This window comes from Solea solea, chromosome 1, assembly GCF_958295425.1.
Source record: "Solea solea chromosome 1, fSolSol10.1, whole genome shotgun sequence".
Lineage (NCBI taxonomy): Eukaryota > Metazoa > Chordata > Actinopteri > Pleuronectiformes > Soleidae > Solea > Solea solea.
The window spans coordinates 13,059,331-13,077,826 of record NC_081134.1 but is presented as its reverse complement, the minus strand read 5'-3'; the positions used below and the strand labels follow the sequence as shown (position 1 = coordinate 13,077,826).

Genomic DNA, 18,496 nt, shown 5'->3' with positions numbered 1-18,496 from the left:
GTGCCGTGCCGTGTCGTGCCGTGTCGTGCCATGCCGAGGCGAGATTAGTAGAGCCGGTGGAAATACACCAAAAGACAAGTAATGGCTGCCACACAACTTACAGTTGGATTGTTTGGAGAAAACTCCAAAGTCAGAACAACTTATTTTCATCTCTGCCAAATATTTAATTTATTCATGTTCAGGTTGATAGTTTAGCCATGGCTTTCTGAGTCTCCTCTTACAAATGCTAGGGCTTATTGTTATTGTGGACTTTAAAATAGAGTGACACTCAAGAGCACTTGGGGAGTGTGTGTCACTCGGGTAAACAGAGGGCTAACAGAGGGCAGCTGCTGCCCTGCCATCTCTGGTGAGCCACAGTATTTACCACTCTGATGCTCCAGCCGGGGCTGCCAGAGGACTGCCTGGTCTTTGGGACGTCCCACCCCTCTGACTGGTCTGGTGACCAGGACAAAGGGGAGCTCACACTGCTATGGGGGCTCCATGCACCCTAAGGTAAGGGGGGTGGGTGAGAGAGTGAGAGAGAGGGAGGGAGAGAGGAGGGCGACAAAACGCAGCAACTTAAAAACAAAGCCAGCGAAAAACAAAACATACGGAGAAAGATGTTAGACAGATGCAGTGAGCGTCTACTGTAGCTTTTTGGGAACAATCCAATACACACCCACATATGCAGCCTTTTGGTTTGAGAATCAGGTTATTACATTCTGTATTAAACTTAATCATTAGGCTTTTCATGCTTACAAGTCAGACAGGCATGTTGGTAAAAGAGTCATTGTAAAGAAAAAATTGAGAGCACAATTGTGTTAGTTGCATTTAACACAGGAGAATCTGACAGGGCATCACAGAACCATACTGCAGAAAAAGAGGTCATGTAACCTCTCGCCATGTCAAGAGTGTGTGGCTAGCACGTTGACCAGACAGCGGGATTGCGTCAGCATGGCAGCACATGAACACATTAGAAAAAAGCATGCTGGACAGAGGAGGGGAAACATTTGAATTTGTTGAAAAAAATGTCCTTAGGCCTTGAGTTGAGCTTGAGACATAAAATGTTAACTTAATGATTAAAAAAAAAAAAAATTTAAATTAGTCAACCCTCACCAGCATCACTCATAATATATTATTGCCATGGGTGTGATTCGACATTTACCATCAGTGATAGTCGATTGTAATTAACTTGTTTTTGAGAGACATAGCTACATGTGACCCACTGCTGTTGTAATATGGAGAGAAGTAGAATATGGCAATGACCACTGTAATTTGTGATGTGAACAATAAAGTGGCTGAGGTGGACATGAGGTGAACACGGTGATGAAAATGCTGCCGAGGTTAAACATGTTGGGGGACTGTCGGCAACATGTGTTGCAGCCATAAATATGACATAAGTCTTTCAGAGATAATTAATATCTCAGCTGAGTTCAGTATGAAAACTGTGTCTAACTAGTCATGTGGTGCACAAATTGAGGAAAGCGGAGGGGGATGAGAGAGCATCATTTGCCAAACAGTTCTCCTGCTGTGTTAGAATATAGTGCTGCAGAGCACAACTTGACTGAATAAAAAAACTGAAAAGATATCCTGAACTGCAGAAGCTGTTTCAACCAACACAGTGTCACTGAGAACATTCCCCTTCATAGAGCAGAGCCCATGAGACACAATGAATGCACTGATTATTGACTACAATTCGGCGATATCGGGTGCAGTGATATTTGGTCAGGGAGAGAAAAACAGACCAGCGAGACAGTGACAAAACGCATTACTGGTCCCCTTGTAACATGATATTCAGGTTCCTACCTGTTTCACTCTTGGCCTCCCAGGAGAAAACTTCCTCTTGGTGATAGCTGGCTTTCCCATTCCAATCTTTGGGGTGAGTGGTATGAGAGTGGTGGTGGGTGTGATACTGCTGTGGTCACCCAGTGAAGGTAGGATCTGGATCTGTGGAAGTTCTCTGGGACATGTCCCGCGTAGAAGAGATGAGGAGTGGGAGGAGGAAGCGGAAACCATTTCAACCAGCCTTTCCACTGACGTCTTGAGGGGTCCCTCCTCCGAAAACAGGCTGGGAAATGACAGATTAGGTGTGTTCTCCAGTGTAGTGTCCATCTCTTCAGATGTACTAGAAGCTGAAGGGTTAACAGTCTCTGCCAGGTTCCTGTGAAAAATACCATCCTTCATCTCCTCAAGGTCTTCTGGAGCAGTTTCCAGAAAAGAAGTCCTGACAACATCCACAATTGGAGGCTGGAGTAATGAGACTTCCACTGGTTGGTCCATGAAAGGTACTGGTGCAGTACTTGGTTCTTTGGTGGCTGAGATGATGGCCTTAAAATCCTTTGTGCTGGGGTTAGCCATACCCTGTTCAGAGCAGACCTCCGTGATTGCTGGTTTGATTTTTAATGTGGTGTCCTGCGACTGTAGTGCCTCTGCAGAGACCTGGGCTGGAAAAGTCTCCAGCTCCTGACAGGGTGTCGTTGAAGATGCAGGACTCTCTGTAGATGTCAGCTGGGTTCTTGCTGCTGGTTTTGTTTCTGTTAGTGCAAATACACAACAACAAATGTGGATTTTTTTTATTACATCAGTGCCATGATTAGAAAATGGAAAAGATTAAACATATATAATGTTCACCTAATGAATTTCAAATAATCTGCATTACTAAATGGTGTCATTATTGTAAATGAAATATGGATTTGGCAAATGTCTATGCACATGAACAGATGCCACCAAGATCTGGCACCAAAATGAAAGAACATCAACTCAGTGTGAAAATATGGTATTAGTGCAGCATGCACAGAGGCCATACAATATCTGCACAGTATTTCAATCATGTCATTAAACTGTGAGCATTATATTTAACGTCACTTCTACAACAGCAATAATTGTTTAATCAATGTAAATCAAAAAGGGGGTTTGACAATGTCGATCAAGTCTAAATAAAGAAGTTGTGGCTACAAACCTGATTTGAATTCTGTGAGGACTTTGTTGACGGATGGTTCAGTCACCTGCCTTTCAACGTCTGCTACCACTGAGACTTCTGAAAGAGATAAAATAAATATATATTACAGTAAATATCAAAATATAGTAAAGAAACTTTTTTTTTTTTATAAAAAGGTGAGGAAATAAAGAAATTGGACTACATAAAAATGTCCGGTTTGGATAACTAGCAGGCAACTCTTCAAAATAAATTGTTAAAAGAAGAGAATATTCTTTTTGTTTATTAATAGGCAGATTTTCATTGCTGTTGCATGAAAATACAAAAAAGGGAAATGGTATGTTAACACATATCTGAATATAACATCTCCAAATGTTTTTATTTCTTTGCCCCAATGCCTGAAAATATTAGTTTAGCCTTTCTTAGTGGAAGAGAGAAGCAGGAAATCATCTGATTTGATTGGCATTACAAATCTTTCTACTTGAAGTGAATAAAAACAAAGATTAGTTATAAACGCAGTAGATTCTTTAAAGCTCATCCACTAATTGATTCACCGACTCATCATTTTAGCTCTAAATTCACTACAGCTAATGTGATGTGCCTCACGTCACAAAATGTTAATGTCCTCTGTAATAAAACTGCTGAGTATTTTTTTCTGTAAAAGGCAAATCATCTGATTTAACTCATAAAACCATTTGTTGCAGATCACCAGTTATCTCTCGAGCCAATAAATAGAAACATGAATTTTTATGGATTTTTTTTTATCAGTGCAAGGAAAAAGATTAGATCCTATATAGGTATGTAACATTAATTTTTAATACTTAAACTTAATGAAGCATTGCATGAGCTTTGAAATGAAAGCTGCCTTTTTACTAGTAGCATTACTAGTAGAGGTGGCTTTCAAGTTAAAAGCAGTTATTATTTTGCAAAGAGACATGGGGCATTTGGTATTAATCTATTGAATCCGGCTCACTCTGTTTTTATCTCATAACCCCTCTCTTTATTTGGTTTTGTGTTATAGACATCACTGCATTTGACTAGTCTGGTATGAATAGAACTAGTCATTCCTGGCTATCAGGCATCCACACTTGGAGCCAATATTCTGCCAGACAGTACAGATAGCCCAGTATTAACGAGGCACCCACCATTTCAATCCACAAGTTCCCATGTCACAGTGATCCTGACACACACATGCACCTGCTAAGCATCTCTGCCAGGGAAGGGAGTAACCATGACAACCAACATCCCCGGGTCTGTGTGCTCTAGGCTCATGACTGTGCAGCTTGCAGGTGCTCATCCGGTGCTGATGCCAGAAAGTCAATTAGGAGATGGGCTTCCAACCATGGGCTGGAGGCCTTCAACTACTGACCAAGCTGAACACACGTTCTCATTCATATTAACACCATGCTTCCTATATTTCCGACAGTGATAATAAAATGATGGTTTAGATAAATGCTTGGTCTGATTAACGCAGATTCAAGCCTCCACAACATGAGGTAATTATGTACAATAATTTTGTTTAGCATTGCCTTGATTATAACTTTAGTGATAGATTAACAAATATTGAGGTGCATATGAAATTCCTACATCTTCCTCAGCCACTGTACTGTCCAACCTCACAGTCACAATCAAATTGGCATCAAGTAGTCTGAGGGCAGCTAATGAGAAGCTCGGGCTTGTTGTAAATGTATGACCCATATTTTACAGTCAACTACAATGAAAACAAACTAAAAAAATTCTGACATTCAACAGTGAATGAGGATGGACAATCCGCCTGACTCTCTGTTGCTGATGTGGATTCATTCCCTGCAGGTCACACTGCTGCCTTTGCCTGGAGCTTTAATTTTACAAAAAATGCAAATTTGAAGACATATGGCCATAAAAGCTAGCAGTCTCCAAGCTGAAAGATGAAATTTTCACGTTTTAATTCATAATTACTTTAAAACTGTGGTTTTAAGATGAACAGCACAGCGGATGGGTATAGTAAAGATTCCAACGGGTTTGTCCAATGGTGTGAACACATGATGTGTGGGAATGGTACATTTTTGTTGGTACATTCTTTTTTGATGTGTTGATGTCAAATGTGATCATGATTAAATTATATTTTACTGTTCCAGTGTGTATGTTGACAATGTATTTCATACCTCTATCTGACTGAATCTCATTTTTGGTTATTTTAATTTTAAATCAAAAACATGATCAGATCACATTGGCTTGTAAGCTACTTCTAATAATGCAGCCATTTATGTGTATGGTGCACAGGACAAACAAGCAAGCAAGCAAGCTGTGTGAGCAGTCATGGATGAGCAACGCAGCTTAAAGGCAGGTTTGTAGATGGGGGATCGGATATCATAACCACCATGCTAACCCAACTCAATTTCTCCTGCCACTGGAGTCTGCTGTCTAGACAAGCGTGGGTAGCCTAGCTACCACCAACATGTGCAGCTCACAGCTTACTTCTACAATATTTAACTCCACTTCAGGGCAGCAAATAGCAGCATTGTGCAGCAAGAAAAAAAAAAGTTTTTACACCACAACTCATCATAAACACTGCAACCGGAGGAAAAAAAGGATGGATCTGAAGGATGCCATTTACTATGGGGACAGTGGTTTTACTACTAAAAGCTAGGGGTCCCATAATCTTATACTATATCAAATATCAACTCAAAAACCGATATCCACAATAAGTCTAAATCTTCTGAATTAAAGTGAGAAAAGGCTCTGAATGGAAAAAACAGACATTCCTAGAAATTAGGGCTGGGTGATATGGACCAAAACTGATATCGCGATATTTTTTGTTCAAATGACGATATGCGATATTTGGAACAAAACAGGTTAGCTTGCTAGCTCACCGGTTAGCCGCTCAGCTGACAGCTGAGACCTGAAACAGCTGATGGCTGAAACCCGGCATCCGGAGTGTACAACAGAAACCCGGAGACAGGAGACCAGAAACCCGGAGACCAGAGCCTCGTGTCAGACACGGTAAACATGTCTGATGTGTTTTGAGTCCACTTGGAGCCAAAATCTGCGGCTAACAGCGGAGTGGCTAACAGCTGGTGCTGAAGTACACATTTTATTTATAGGAAAATAGCACCATTATTCTTTTTCTTAGCCACCAACTGCTCACTCTGCACCGTGTCCGCTACATTTTCGTTCAAATGTCTGTTGTGATGCGTAGCGTGGGTGGGAGAACACTACGTAGCACGTACATGTAAGGGGCGTGATTGAGCAGCTGAACTAGGCTTGTAGGCTCAGAGAGAAGCTTTATTAAATACCGTTCGCAAGGCGACATACAAATAATATATAATACACCTGTATAACTCTTACTACCAGTATATCGCCCAGCCCTACTAGAAATTAACTTTAATTAATGTCTTCACTAACTGTCTGACACACACACACACGTACATTAACTAAAAAAGCTATCCGTTTCAATAACCAAGGTTAGCATAGCCATTAAGGTTTCAATTTGATTCTTGATTTCTCAAGTCCGTGTCTCATTCAAGGTGGGAGAAAAGGCACTCTTGGTTTTCAAAAATATAAAACTACAAAGACAAAGAGGTCATTTATCTGCCACTAGTTGGACACCATCTGCTTATTGAGGAGTACTTTGAAAATGATTCAAATAAAAGACCTGGCACTTTTCTCTGGCTCTCATTCAAACAACTTTATCCTTTTATCTACAGCAACTGCAACTTTCAGAAATTCAGAGTTTAACTACAGCCCAGTTTATAGCCAAAACCTTTAACTGCTTCTACACGGCTGGGGGCTGGGTCAATATATCCTGAGCTACAAAGACTTTTAGTCATCACCGGGTACTTCTGTAGATTCATAAATATAAAAAGGTTAAGATTCCTTCCTTGTACTTGCAATACCAAGACAGGATAAATATGCAAAGAAAACAGATTAGACTTCCAGGTGGGTTATGTGCAAATAAAAAAGTAAAAGAGGAAGAAGGTCAGGGCAGGTGTCTTCCTGTGAATGAGCCAACCTTTTTGGGACAAAGACTTACCAGGCATCTGGGCTGATGTGGCCAGCTTCTCCTCCTGGACAGTAGCCTGAGCAGGCTCTGGATCTGAGTGCAATGGAACAGCAAGTAATTCCGGTTTGGGGTCATTGTGCATTTCAGGAGGCTGCTGGGTGCCAGGTTCTAGGTCCGTGTGCTTTTGAGCCAGCTGTAGGCTGGACTCAGAGTCTGTGTGCATGGAGACAGGCTGGGGGCTGAGCTCTGGGCCAGTATCCATATCTTCTGCCTGTGGTGCCTGCTCTGCAGCAGGGGACTTGCAGCTGGAACAGACATAGTCCTCTCTGGGGTGGATTTCTGCTTGGCCTGAGTTTTGACGCTCACACTCAAGGTGTAGCCATCTGAAAGGAGTGTAAAGGAATTTGAGGACATGTTTGACAAATTGTGACATATTAATTTTTGTGGGTTTTCTTATGTGACTAATAGTGACACTTGGGTCAACCCAGATATGGCAGGTTCAGGTGGACTTTAATTATAGTAGGTTAAAGTCTTCCAGAAATCCTTCTGGAAGGATCACTGCTCTATATACTCTCCTCTCATGCTGGCCAGAGCAGTGTTGTGCATTTCCAGCTACCAGCACCTCAAGCAAGCACACATTCAGCTAAGCTGAAATCACATATAGAAACAAGCTAAATCCTGTAACTGTAGACTGAATTATTTTTTTTTTCTTACACAGTTTAGCCAAACAACACAATGCAAAGACAAAAATGTAGTTTGTATGTGGGGAATTGTTTTTTGTTTGAGGTTAATGTATTTGTTTGTGATCATTTCTTTTGTGAAAGTTGATTGATAAAGGTTTTTTTTCCCCTCACACAATTAAAAAAAAACATAGTTTGCAATGGATTGTCTGTTTATTTTTTCTATTTAGTTAACCTTTTCCAACACCCGTGGCCAGGCTTTCATACGAGTCAGGTGGGTGGGCGCAGGTCATAAAAATCCCAGACCCACGCATCACTACTTATTACAGAACACCAATTTGCAACAGGAGTAAAACATTGAATTAATCACTGGCTATTGTGTTTCTTAATAAATGTGCATTACCTTTTACAAGTGTGGCAGAATAGTAAATCTTTATGATGTTCAGGGTCCAGGATGCAAGTACACGTAGGACAACTCAGAGCGGGGTCCTGGTTTTGGACGCAGTTCTCACACAGCAGGCTGGTGTGGTGCCATTGCCCGCTGGTTCGTGTTCCACATTGGAGGCAAACTCTGCAGCTCTGAGGAGCAAAGAAGGCATTCTCACTACGATGTCATTCAGAGTCTTTCACACTCAATGTAGTATAAATAACAGTGTTGCTGCAATACAGTTTTGGCACCTGAGTCACAACGGGAAACCAAAGCATGAAACCTGTCCAGGCCCACAGCAAGTTTTGGTACGATTCAGATCGTGAATCTTTGCAATTAAATTTGAGGCAAAGCTGAATAACACCACTTCAGAATTATAGTCAGTAAAATTGTATGAAATACGGGCATAATCTGCACTTCTGTTCCTAAAAAAGTATATTGAATAATGACCGTGATCACAGTGACGTTGAAGGTTGCAGTTTGACATTCTGAATAAAGACTCTTTATCACTTGATCGCTATATCAATATATTGCTGTATGTAATGCTCATCCCTGGGTGAATGTGAAATGTGAAACAGGTAACACTGGAAGAGGGTGTTACAAAGCTACAAATGGTCATCACTTTAAAACTAAGCAAGTTGCCCCTAGTAAAAAAAAATAGAGCATGTCATGTTTTTGTCTTTCTGCTCCTTTAGCCATCCCAATTTGATTTTCTGGGGGATTTAAGCAACTTGAATACATCCAACAGCTTCTCAAAAGTCTCTGAACAGCTTCCCTGAGCAGAGTGTTGCGAGTAACAGGACCACAGAGCGGCACAAGGAAATAAATGGCAGCCAGCATTTTTGACAGTATATCCACACTAATAGCGAGTGCCAGCAATCAGTGCTGCTTTGGGTAAAATCTGCTGTAATTTGGCATTTGTCTCGGCAGCATGCCTCTTAAGTGCCACTGTTCATTTGAAATGGCACTTGGTTCTTGTGTTTGGCACATACTGGGAATGGAAACAAAGAGGCTACTGGTAAGCCAAAGGTGTTCAGACACAACATATATCATAAAGCTTTTATTGACATTGTTTACATATGAAACATTTAGGTTATAGGTTTTTGTTTTTAAAGCAGGGCTACTTAAGGTTAAATTTGATCTCAATGCTGAAACAGTCACACTGCTGTGAAGTGCAGAGGTTAGTGGATATCTCTAATTGGGTGAGTTAATCATGTTTGACCTTACATAATATTGATGAGGTTTTCATAGTGATGATTATTTTTAAATTGTCCACTAGAAGTGTACTGCCAATTTCTGTCAGCAATACGCTACTTGGCATTCTGAAGCCTATACAAGGTGAACAACATATAGATGAAAGTGCTTTGAAATTGGAACAGTGACAGATGGTTTCACTAATCTCAATTTCAGAAAGAGGTTGAAGGTTGGTTCTCAGCAGAAACAACAGCAAAGACTCCTCCTGCACCGAGTCAAAGAAGCAAAGGCCCTTTGTCACCTGCTGCCTCGCTTCTACTGCAGCAGCTTCCTCTGACCACCGCAGAAAATTGTGTGGTGGGTTAGCCAGCTGCATGATTCACAAGCACGCCATTTACACTGCCGGGGTATGAAAAGTGGGACTGAACCAAGGGATGTGGGTGATTAACATGCACACACATGTACATCTTAGAGCACTGAGGCTAAAAGATGAGCCAGTGTGTGAATTGTTTCTTAACCACAGGAAGAAAACATTTAAACCAGCAAAATGACATTTACACAGGTGGTAAACAGGGCAGACCTACTTATGATCATAATGTGACACGGTTATTTTTGCATCCCCAATGACTAAGAACGAAAATTAGCTAGTGGGTACATTTGGTTATAGAGCATACATTCATGTATACGTATTTAGATTACATCAAGAATCCCTGCATCATGTTTCATATCATTGCATATTGGAAATCGACACAGATACAAAATGATATCTGCGTCAGGCAGGTTCTAAGCATCTCACATGAGTAGCTTCCTACCTTGCACCTCCATCCATTGGTGGGAAGAGAGTCTATAGCAGGTTGCAGACAAAATGTATGGTAGCCTTTGTCACACATGTCACACACCAGCATTTTCGTGTCCTCTCCTGGATTCCTGCAGAAAGAATAGGGTTGAACAAAAAACAGAAACCAGAAGATGTTGCACATTGACTATCTACACATTAATTGTACATGTAAATGTATTATGCAATTTACAGTTGTCATGGTTGGGTTATTAGAGCTGAAACAATTAATCGATTATTAATCCATTACTAAATTAATCGACAACTATTTTGATAATCGATTAATCGGTTTAAAGCTTTTTTCATGATTAAAACAAGATTTTCCGATTGTTTGTCTTCTTAAATGTGAGTATTTTCTTAATTTCTTTGCTCTGGATAACAAAGAAATCATTAAAAGTTAATAATTTTGTCCTTTAACAGTAGTTTTACAATTGAACAATGAACTAATCTATCCCTCTGCTGTTCTATTACAACATTACATTTTTAATTTTAAATAGTAAACACAGCTAAGTTAGGAGATTTTGCTCCTTTGATTTTTATTTTTTATTACTTTGGTTTTTTAAAAGAAGCCTAAATGGAAATGTGGGTACCATGGGTAATGTTTGCTCCTGCAGAGATGTTAGTATGCTTAAATATTAGTCTAGCTGATATACAGTAGCTCAGGGCATGTAGCTGTGCGTCATGATGTGTGGGTGCTGCTTCTTTAATTGCAGGTTTGGAAATGAGTAATACTGAGGAATCAGTTGGGAAAAAACGAGAGCTAAACTGTAAACACGCAAATGTGTTTTTTCCCTGGCCAACACTGAAGCACTATATGTTTATGGCCTATAAATAAAAGGCAAGATTCAATATTGATGTCACTGCAATACAAGTCATCTTTCGCATTTGTGTCAGATCTTTCAATTTTTAAAAACTAGTCTCAATTCCCATCCCATAAATTACAGTTTGTGACAGCATAATCATAAAACCCAACTCAATCTAACAAAATACCATGCTTGAAAAAAACCACTATGCAGTGCCGGAGTTTCTGTGCAGCAAGAAACTGGAAGCTCAATGGACTATGTTCACCTGAAGCTAACAGCCCTTCTTGCCAACACATCCCCTGTCCTGCTTTAATGGGTTCAGAGGTTATAAAACTGTGCTTCAGGGTACAACATTCAGTTAAGTCCTCAGAAGTATACAAACCAGTCACGGTAATCATGCCTGGTAGCTTAAGAGAAAATTAGACGAGAGCAACGAGAATAGAAAGGACGAAAACATTCACGATGCATAATATGGGGGGGGGGGGGGGGGGTTTGAAGGTTGACTTACTTGCATGTCTGGCAGACCTTGCACTCGGGGCACTGCCAACCTGCCCTTCTAAGAGGGGTCACGGCCATGTCCAGGCAAATTCCATGGTAATGCTGACCACAGCTGGTGCAGAAGAGCTGGTCCAGTAGGTCCCCCGGGCTATCGCAGAGTGCGCAATTTACATCATCTACAACTATGGGAAAGAAAATTAAAGAAATAGGCACGGAGTGAAGTGGGTGTCTTATTGAGTATTAAAAACTCAACTGTACATTTCATTTTTGTACTGTACCCAATCGGGCTTCCATTTTTAAAACAAAATGTGCAAAAAACAAATATTAAATGACAAAAATTACAGATCACAGATATTTGGTTTGAACCCCCTCCTCCACCCCAAATTATAACGGATATATACATTTTGGATAGAAAAAAGTGACAGCACTGGAGTCAAACTTACATTTGTGAATGGCCAATTCGATGTGTTCTGGGCAGAGGAGCGAGATACTCCTGATATCCTGAAATGTCCCAGCTGCCCCTGCACAGGGGTAATGGTAATGTTGAGCACATCCTTCAGCACAGCACTTAATGGATGCTCCAAGGCGCTTACAGTATGCACAGTGCTGCAGAGAGAGACAGAGAGAGAGAGAGAGAGAGACAGAGACAGAGAGAGAGAGATCCCAATGTGTCAGAAATGTCTTGGTCCTCAAAACAAATAAGCAAGGATGAGTTTCTCTTATGTTTAGACCTTTTTAATTTACTGTCATCTAGTTTCTCAGTTCAGGATGAAGGCACCTGTTTTAGCCCATGACAATCACACTCCAAACCAGAAATTATAAAGGGCTTGACTTTTTTGTGGTTTTAGACCACGAAAATGTTGCTGGTCTAAAACCTCATTTGATTTTGCAGACATACATGCAAATCATTACCTGGCTATGTGGTTCTACAGAGTACTTAAAATAACATGTATAATATGTTCATGCTCAAGAGTTGATTCAAGTATACCATGAAGCAAAAAGGACTCTTGGGCTAAGCAGCCTTGCAAAGTGTGACCAAGAAGAAAAGTTATACCTGCACCATATAGGTCAAAGAGGAACAAAAATGTAAATGCAATTTTTAAAGCTGCATAAACATCTGATCTATTAATGAAACTGACCACAGAGTTCACAATCAAAGGAAGAGGTGATTATCAGGGATGTCATAAATAAAAAGTATGAGTAAGGTCACCACTCCTACATAGTTCAAATTTAAGTTTATAATGCGCCTTTCAGTGACATTTTTATTTAATTTTACAGAATAATGTAAATTGCAAAAACAACAAAACGGTCAAAAAAAAGTGGCAGACCGAAACATACATTATTTAATCCCAAGCACTTGAATAACATTCCTAACCTGAGCTGTAGACTTTTAAGACTAGACACTTTCAAAGGGTAAATTTAGATCATACACGTTATTACAAATCCAAGTTCACAAGTGTTTACACAACCGCTCTTGAGATTGAGTGGAAGACTTTGCACATGCAAATTGAGTGCTGTTAGGTGTGCCACTGCTAATGCTACGAGCTAAGCTGCCATGAGAGCTCAGCCCTGTTGAGTGGCATGACCTTTTCCATTTCACAGTTGAGAGATCCACGCTGCCGGGCCGACCTTTACCAGCCAGTCTGATCCTTCAGCTTTGCTGTGCCTCACTGAAGCAGACCCTCCCTGCTGCCTCAACACATTAAGATGGTGTTAACACCCATTAGTCTATGGATGTTCTTTCCTGACTTACCTTTGTGCTCCCTGAGTCAATGGCTCTGTCCACATTAAGCAGAGATTGTCCCTCGCCCTCACAAACACCTTCAGACCACAAGGCACAACTCTGATGTGCCCAGCATTGCCCTGAAATTTCAGTCAGCGCCAAAGACAAGAGTCAGAATCAAATAACTCACTTCAACATACAGTATTAAGAGATGATGTTGGGGGGAAAAAGGAGAGAAAAATTAAATCTGTTTTTACCTGACTCAAACAGAGACTGGACTTTAAAATCTTGTGGAAGGCCGACATGAGAAAGTTCATCCCAAAATCGACTGGCTGGGTCTGGTTCTGGTTCTTCCTCGCAGCTTTCAGACTCACTGAAACAAAAAGGGAAAAGTTTACAAAGAAAGCACACCAGCAAAAAAAAATTTTTTTAAAAAGGAGGAGAGCTAAAAGATTTGGTACACAAGAGAGGGACGGCCTGATTCAATTTAAAAATGAATCAAAAAGAGCGAGATAAAAAATAAAGGATGTTGTGCAGTTTTTACAAAGGCAGAGAGCTGTAGACGGGGAGAATGAGCTGGGGGAAAATGTTAGAGAGCAAATAAAAAGCTGTGGGGGAGGAGAGAGGGAAAGGAGGAGGAGGAGGAGGAAGAGGGCCATCTTGTTTGGTGTGTGCACAAGAGGCTGGCTGTTCAGTCTCATAAAATCTGTTGAAAAGGATGCGTTTCTCCGAGTCCCTGGCTTGAACTAGTGAGCCACATAGCAGGCAGAAAATGTGGAGAGGGTGCATTTGCATTTAAAAAGGACCCAAGCTCCAGTAAACAAGCCAACGGCCAAAATCCAGAGACTCGCTTCTGGAAGCATGATGGTGTAAAGATGACAAAGAGCCTTGACCGCTTCTTGATTAGAGCCAAAGTTTAATCAAATATTATGAAACGATCTTCTCCCACCACCTCATATTTCCTCAGTCCCCCGCCCTTTTCCACTATCACTGGTTCTCTGACAAATCAATATTTAATTTATCCTCCTGCCCTGGGCTCCCCACTCTGCCTCTGTGTGGCAGAACCAGGGACTGGCCCCAATGACCAATCACACAGCAACAATACAACAGCTACTGGTTGGGCTTGGCGTGATGCCAGACCCATACTGCTCACATTATTTCACAGGGAACCCACAGAGACACCCAATTGGTTCCAAAGGACCAAAACAAATTAGGCAGCTGACGAAAGTGTCCGGGGAGGGGCCTTTGTTGGCATGGTGTGCACTCATCTGAACACTTGCGTGTGCTCTCTCTCTCTCTCTCTCTCACTCTCTCTCTCTCTGGCGCACACACACACACACACACACACACACACACAAACAAACACACACCTGATGTGGCAACCTCAGCCTCAGGGCACTAACAGATACTATTCCTGCTGAGGCAAATTGATTTAGCCTTCAAATGTAGACTGACAACACAACGTGCTAACTGAGGGATGCCCTTTGGCTTCTCAGGTCTGAGTAGGTGTTATGTACATGGTCCCTTGTGTTTATCGGCAAATGTGTAAATAAAACCTCTAAACCCGTTTCAATAAGAATTTCACACAACATGAATTCAACAAAGATTTACATAAGGCCAAAGTAGATTTCTTTCTACACATTACATTACATTACATGTCATTTAGCAGACGCTTTTATCCAAAGCGACTAACAATTAGTGCAATAACATTAAGTGCATACATATGCCTTCTCACAGAATTGGTTATTTCCTGTTCAGCATTTAGCTTGTACAAAAATGTAGGACACCAAAACAATGAGTGAAATTACACCATAACCAAAATTCTGATTTCATGTAGCTCATTTACTTCCTAAAGGGAGACAGCACAGATCAAATTGCCGACTTTGTAATACCACTGTAAGCCAGGTCTACTTACTTCGTCTTTTCCTTCTGTCCTGAGGTGGTCTCTTCAGCCATTTTAGGCTGAGTAGTTTTATCACCATCACTCCCATCACTCGTCGAGCCTCCTCCATCCTTCTGACTGAATAATGCTTCAAGCTGAGGCATGGTGCAGAAGAGTTGCAGATCCCCCTGACCCAGCAGGCTACGGCCACCGCAGTAACAGAAGGCACAGAGACGCTTACTGAAACAAAGAAAATGGGTGGCAGAGGGTAGTTAATTATATATACCTGCTGTGGCTTAAGACAGTGGCATGCATGTCACCATTAATTAAGCCCTTCCTTTCCTGGCAACGAGATTGTCTGAACACAACAGACATATAAACACAAAATGCGGATGTTTTTAAGGCTTGCGTTTAACTTTAACAAAATAAAACTGTTAATTCCGCATGATTTTGTCATACTGTGGGAAGACAAATGCATTCACCTTATATTTACGACTGGTTTTGGAAAGTACAACATTTAGATACATAAAGATTACTGGTCAAGAGATGAAAAGTTAGGAAATTTAAAAAAATTGTAGTAAATATTTATTTAATTGTAAAGCAATTAGCTGGCCTTGCTAATAAGATCCCCTGAGATGCTGCTAGACTGCCCTCCATCACTAACATCAATGGCAGGGACAGGTCAGAAGAGTGATTATAACCTTTATCAGAGTGGCACCAGGCAAGAGAGTGTTGCCTTAACCAGCAGATTTGTCATTTTCAATCCACTCATGTATGTGCACACAAGGCACAGATATGGCAAACGCACTTGGTCACATTGCAAAATAGAAATGCATGACTGCTTACAAGCGCCTCAGCAGGTAGAGCAGCATATGAATTTCCCAATCAACTCATTTCCCCATTAATTTAACAGAAATGTATACTTCTAAGAACACAGTCAATATCGGTGACAGAGCTTCAGCAGACAGTATCTTCGCCATTAGCAGCACTAACAAAGGTCCCAGTCTTCACTTGCAGAAGGGCCTACATGTCTGTGTTGAATGTGGCTGTGACAGCTGTGGCTGAGAGGCTATGTGCAATTTTTACATCATAACTGTAGTGCTACAACCATACAACATAATTTTTCTAGTCCAATACATAGCCAAACTGTTTGATTTTTTCTGTCCAACTTTGGAAAAACATGCATTAAAAAAAAGTTTCTCAAACAACTGTGGCAAGTTTAGCATTTCTAACCTGCTTTTCACTTCTCTACTCCCTGGGACAGATGGTCCTGCTGAATTCTCAGCTGGAGGGCTCTGGGCCAGAGGGCAGGAGGGCTCGTCCTTCTCTGGCACTTCACTGGCCATCTCTTCCACGGTCTCTGCTGGCAGGATTTGGGTTTCTAACAAAAAAAGGAAATGATCACGTCAGTCAGTAAAGAAATAATAAAGTAAGTGGAACTACAGTGCACTCTTGGTAATTCACTTCCTATCAGTTGCTCTTTACTGAATTCCAAATGACTGTAAAATCAGCATGCAGTGTCCAACTGACACAAGCTGCCATGGAGAAAAATGCCTCCAATCCAGACAGTTTCCTCCAGGTCAAAACTCTGCCCTTATCAGTGAGATGGATGGTAAAATATGGAAACCATATGCTCAAGCACTGATTACTGTAAACCCAATGGGAACATCAGGCTCCTGTGCAGAATATCGATAACAGAGGCAGAGTAAAATATGAATAATCGCTGCCAAATGTTTCAAAAAGTGGAGTTTAATTTCATCAGTCCTAGTAAACTAAATTACTAAAAAAACTGTGCTACAATATATAATGCAACTCCCAAAAGCACTTCTCACTGAGACAAAAAATGTTATTAACGTAATGTAATTAGACTTATACCACAATCATTGAGTGTCATCCAGTGGAATTACACAAGGACAAGTTAAAGCTCATTACCTTCTAATAACCCCATGTACCTGCGTGAGACTTATAATCTGGAGATATGAATGTGGAATAAATTTGTTTTCTATTAACTATAGTTAAACAACCCCTTTATTCCCAATAAGCACTTGAAGTGTCACTATGCAACGAAGATCGTTAACAGTAAAAATGTTAACGAATGTAGTTTGGAACAGTCTCAAATATAATTGAGTTTCTATACATTGACCAAGTGACAAAAATCAGTTGTTTAAGACAATTAAGATATAAAAGCTAATTCTTACTTTTTTCAGAGCTGCACACATGTTTAGAGATGACTTTACATATAATTGGTGAGGTAACTGCCGGCCTTTGATGGCCCTTTGTCATTATACAGTTCTAGCACTACTCGACTCGGTTCAACTCAGGTTGGTATCAGACACGTCATTTTCCATTACTTCATAGTACCTCCTCGATGTGGGTGGGGTCGTCGTTTTCAGTTTACTGAATCATTAGAATCTGCATAATTAAAACGATTTGTTCACTGTATCGTTCAGTACTTCCTGCATGATCGAGCACAGACTCCGTCTGACACGGTCACTGAACTGAAATATGGCCGAACGAGTTGTGATTCAACTCATGATTGTCACTAAATACACTGATATGCAGTTTGGCATGGTTTGGTTTGATTCTTGTGTCAGATGTCACGTTCATGACTCTTGCAGTGACGACACTCTCTGCCAATCAGTGGACAGCAGTCTGTTGACGTCACATTTTAGTATCGGCCCAGCTCACTTGGAACCTCGTCAGAGCAAGTATCAAAAGAAGCACCAGGTCAGGTTCCCGGGTACTCTCCATAATGGAAACGCAAGAAAATGAATAGAGTTGAGCCGAGTAGTGCTAGAACTGTATAATGAAAAAATGCAATAAGTGGACCAAGTAATAGACTGATAGGCAAACCCTAGGTGCATACATTTAACCCTAACCCTTGTTTTTGTGTAAGGTAAACTAAAACTAAAAACATTAGGGTTGCCTAGCCTTAGGTAGAATGTGAATCCCCTAATATGTCCAGCAGGGCTGCACTGAGATGCATAAGAATGGATGGCGTGGTCACATGATGTGATGTACATGCGTTAAAAAAATGCACAAATGGGTCTGGAGAGACTGATGGGATTTTAAAAAGCTTTTAGAGGGCATTAGCCTTGGGCTCTTTCCCACTGCACCTCAATGCCAATCTCGGAGCGGGAGGAGAGATAGAAGCAGTAAGGGGAGGAAAAAAAAAAAATGAACACCCACTGCAGCTTCACAGCTCAAGCTAAACCCTTTCAATTATAGCACTGAAGTAGAAGCATGAGGTGCCAGGAAAAAACTCTCATCCATCTTTCTCCAAGTGAGGAAGACTCCTCTGCCTTAACTGAAATAAGCACGCTGTATGACGCAAGCCCCAGTCTTGTGTCAGTTTCAGCAGAGCCAATGTGTACATAATGAATCAAAAATAGAGAAGTGCAAAGTCCCACCTGTGTCCTGAGTGCCGACGGACTCCGTTATCTCACTTCCATCCATGCTGTCCTCCTCATCTACAACAACCCTTCCTCTGGTGCGACCCCTACGGTGAGAAAAATACACAAACAATTAGACATGGAAGTGTGACTGTGTTTCGCCTCA

General features: G+C 41.0%; 1 protein-coding gene across 9 annotated transcripts in view; it reads right to left on the bottom strand.

Moving 5' to 3' along the window:
- kmt2cb (lysine (K)-specific methyltransferase 2Cb) overlaps positions 1–18,496 on the bottom strand; it is a 63,942-nt gene that overhangs the window by 33,337 nt on the left and 12,109 nt on the right. For 8 of the 9 annotated variants that reach the window (XM_058637487.1, XM_058637510.1, XM_058637477.1 and 5 more), the window contains exons 3-15: positions 18,349–18,437; positions 16,172–16,319; positions 14,972–15,178; positions 13,314–13,429; positions 13,087–13,196; positions 11,777–11,939; positions 11,344–11,515; positions 10,010–10,124; positions 7,980–8,155; positions 6,927–7,279; positions 2,939–3,016; positions 1,786–2,513; positions 365–487 (exon numbers count right to left, since the gene is read on the bottom strand). In XM_058637487.1, coding sequence (XP_058493470.1) covers positions 365–487; positions 1,786–2,513; positions 2,939–3,016; positions 6,927–7,279; positions 7,980–8,155; positions 10,010–10,124; positions 11,344–11,515; positions 11,777–11,939; positions 13,087–13,196; positions 13,314–13,429; positions 14,972–15,178; positions 16,172–16,319; positions 18,349–18,437 — 2,578 coding nt within the window. The remainder of the gene's footprint in view (positions 1–364; positions 488–1,785; positions 2,514–2,938; positions 3,017–6,926; positions 7,280–7,979; positions 8,156–10,009; positions 10,125–11,343; positions 11,516–11,776; positions 11,940–13,086; positions 13,197–13,313; positions 13,430–14,971; positions 15,179–16,171; positions 16,320–18,348; positions 18,438–18,496) is intronic. The other variant, XM_058637535.1, reaches the window with a different exon arrangement.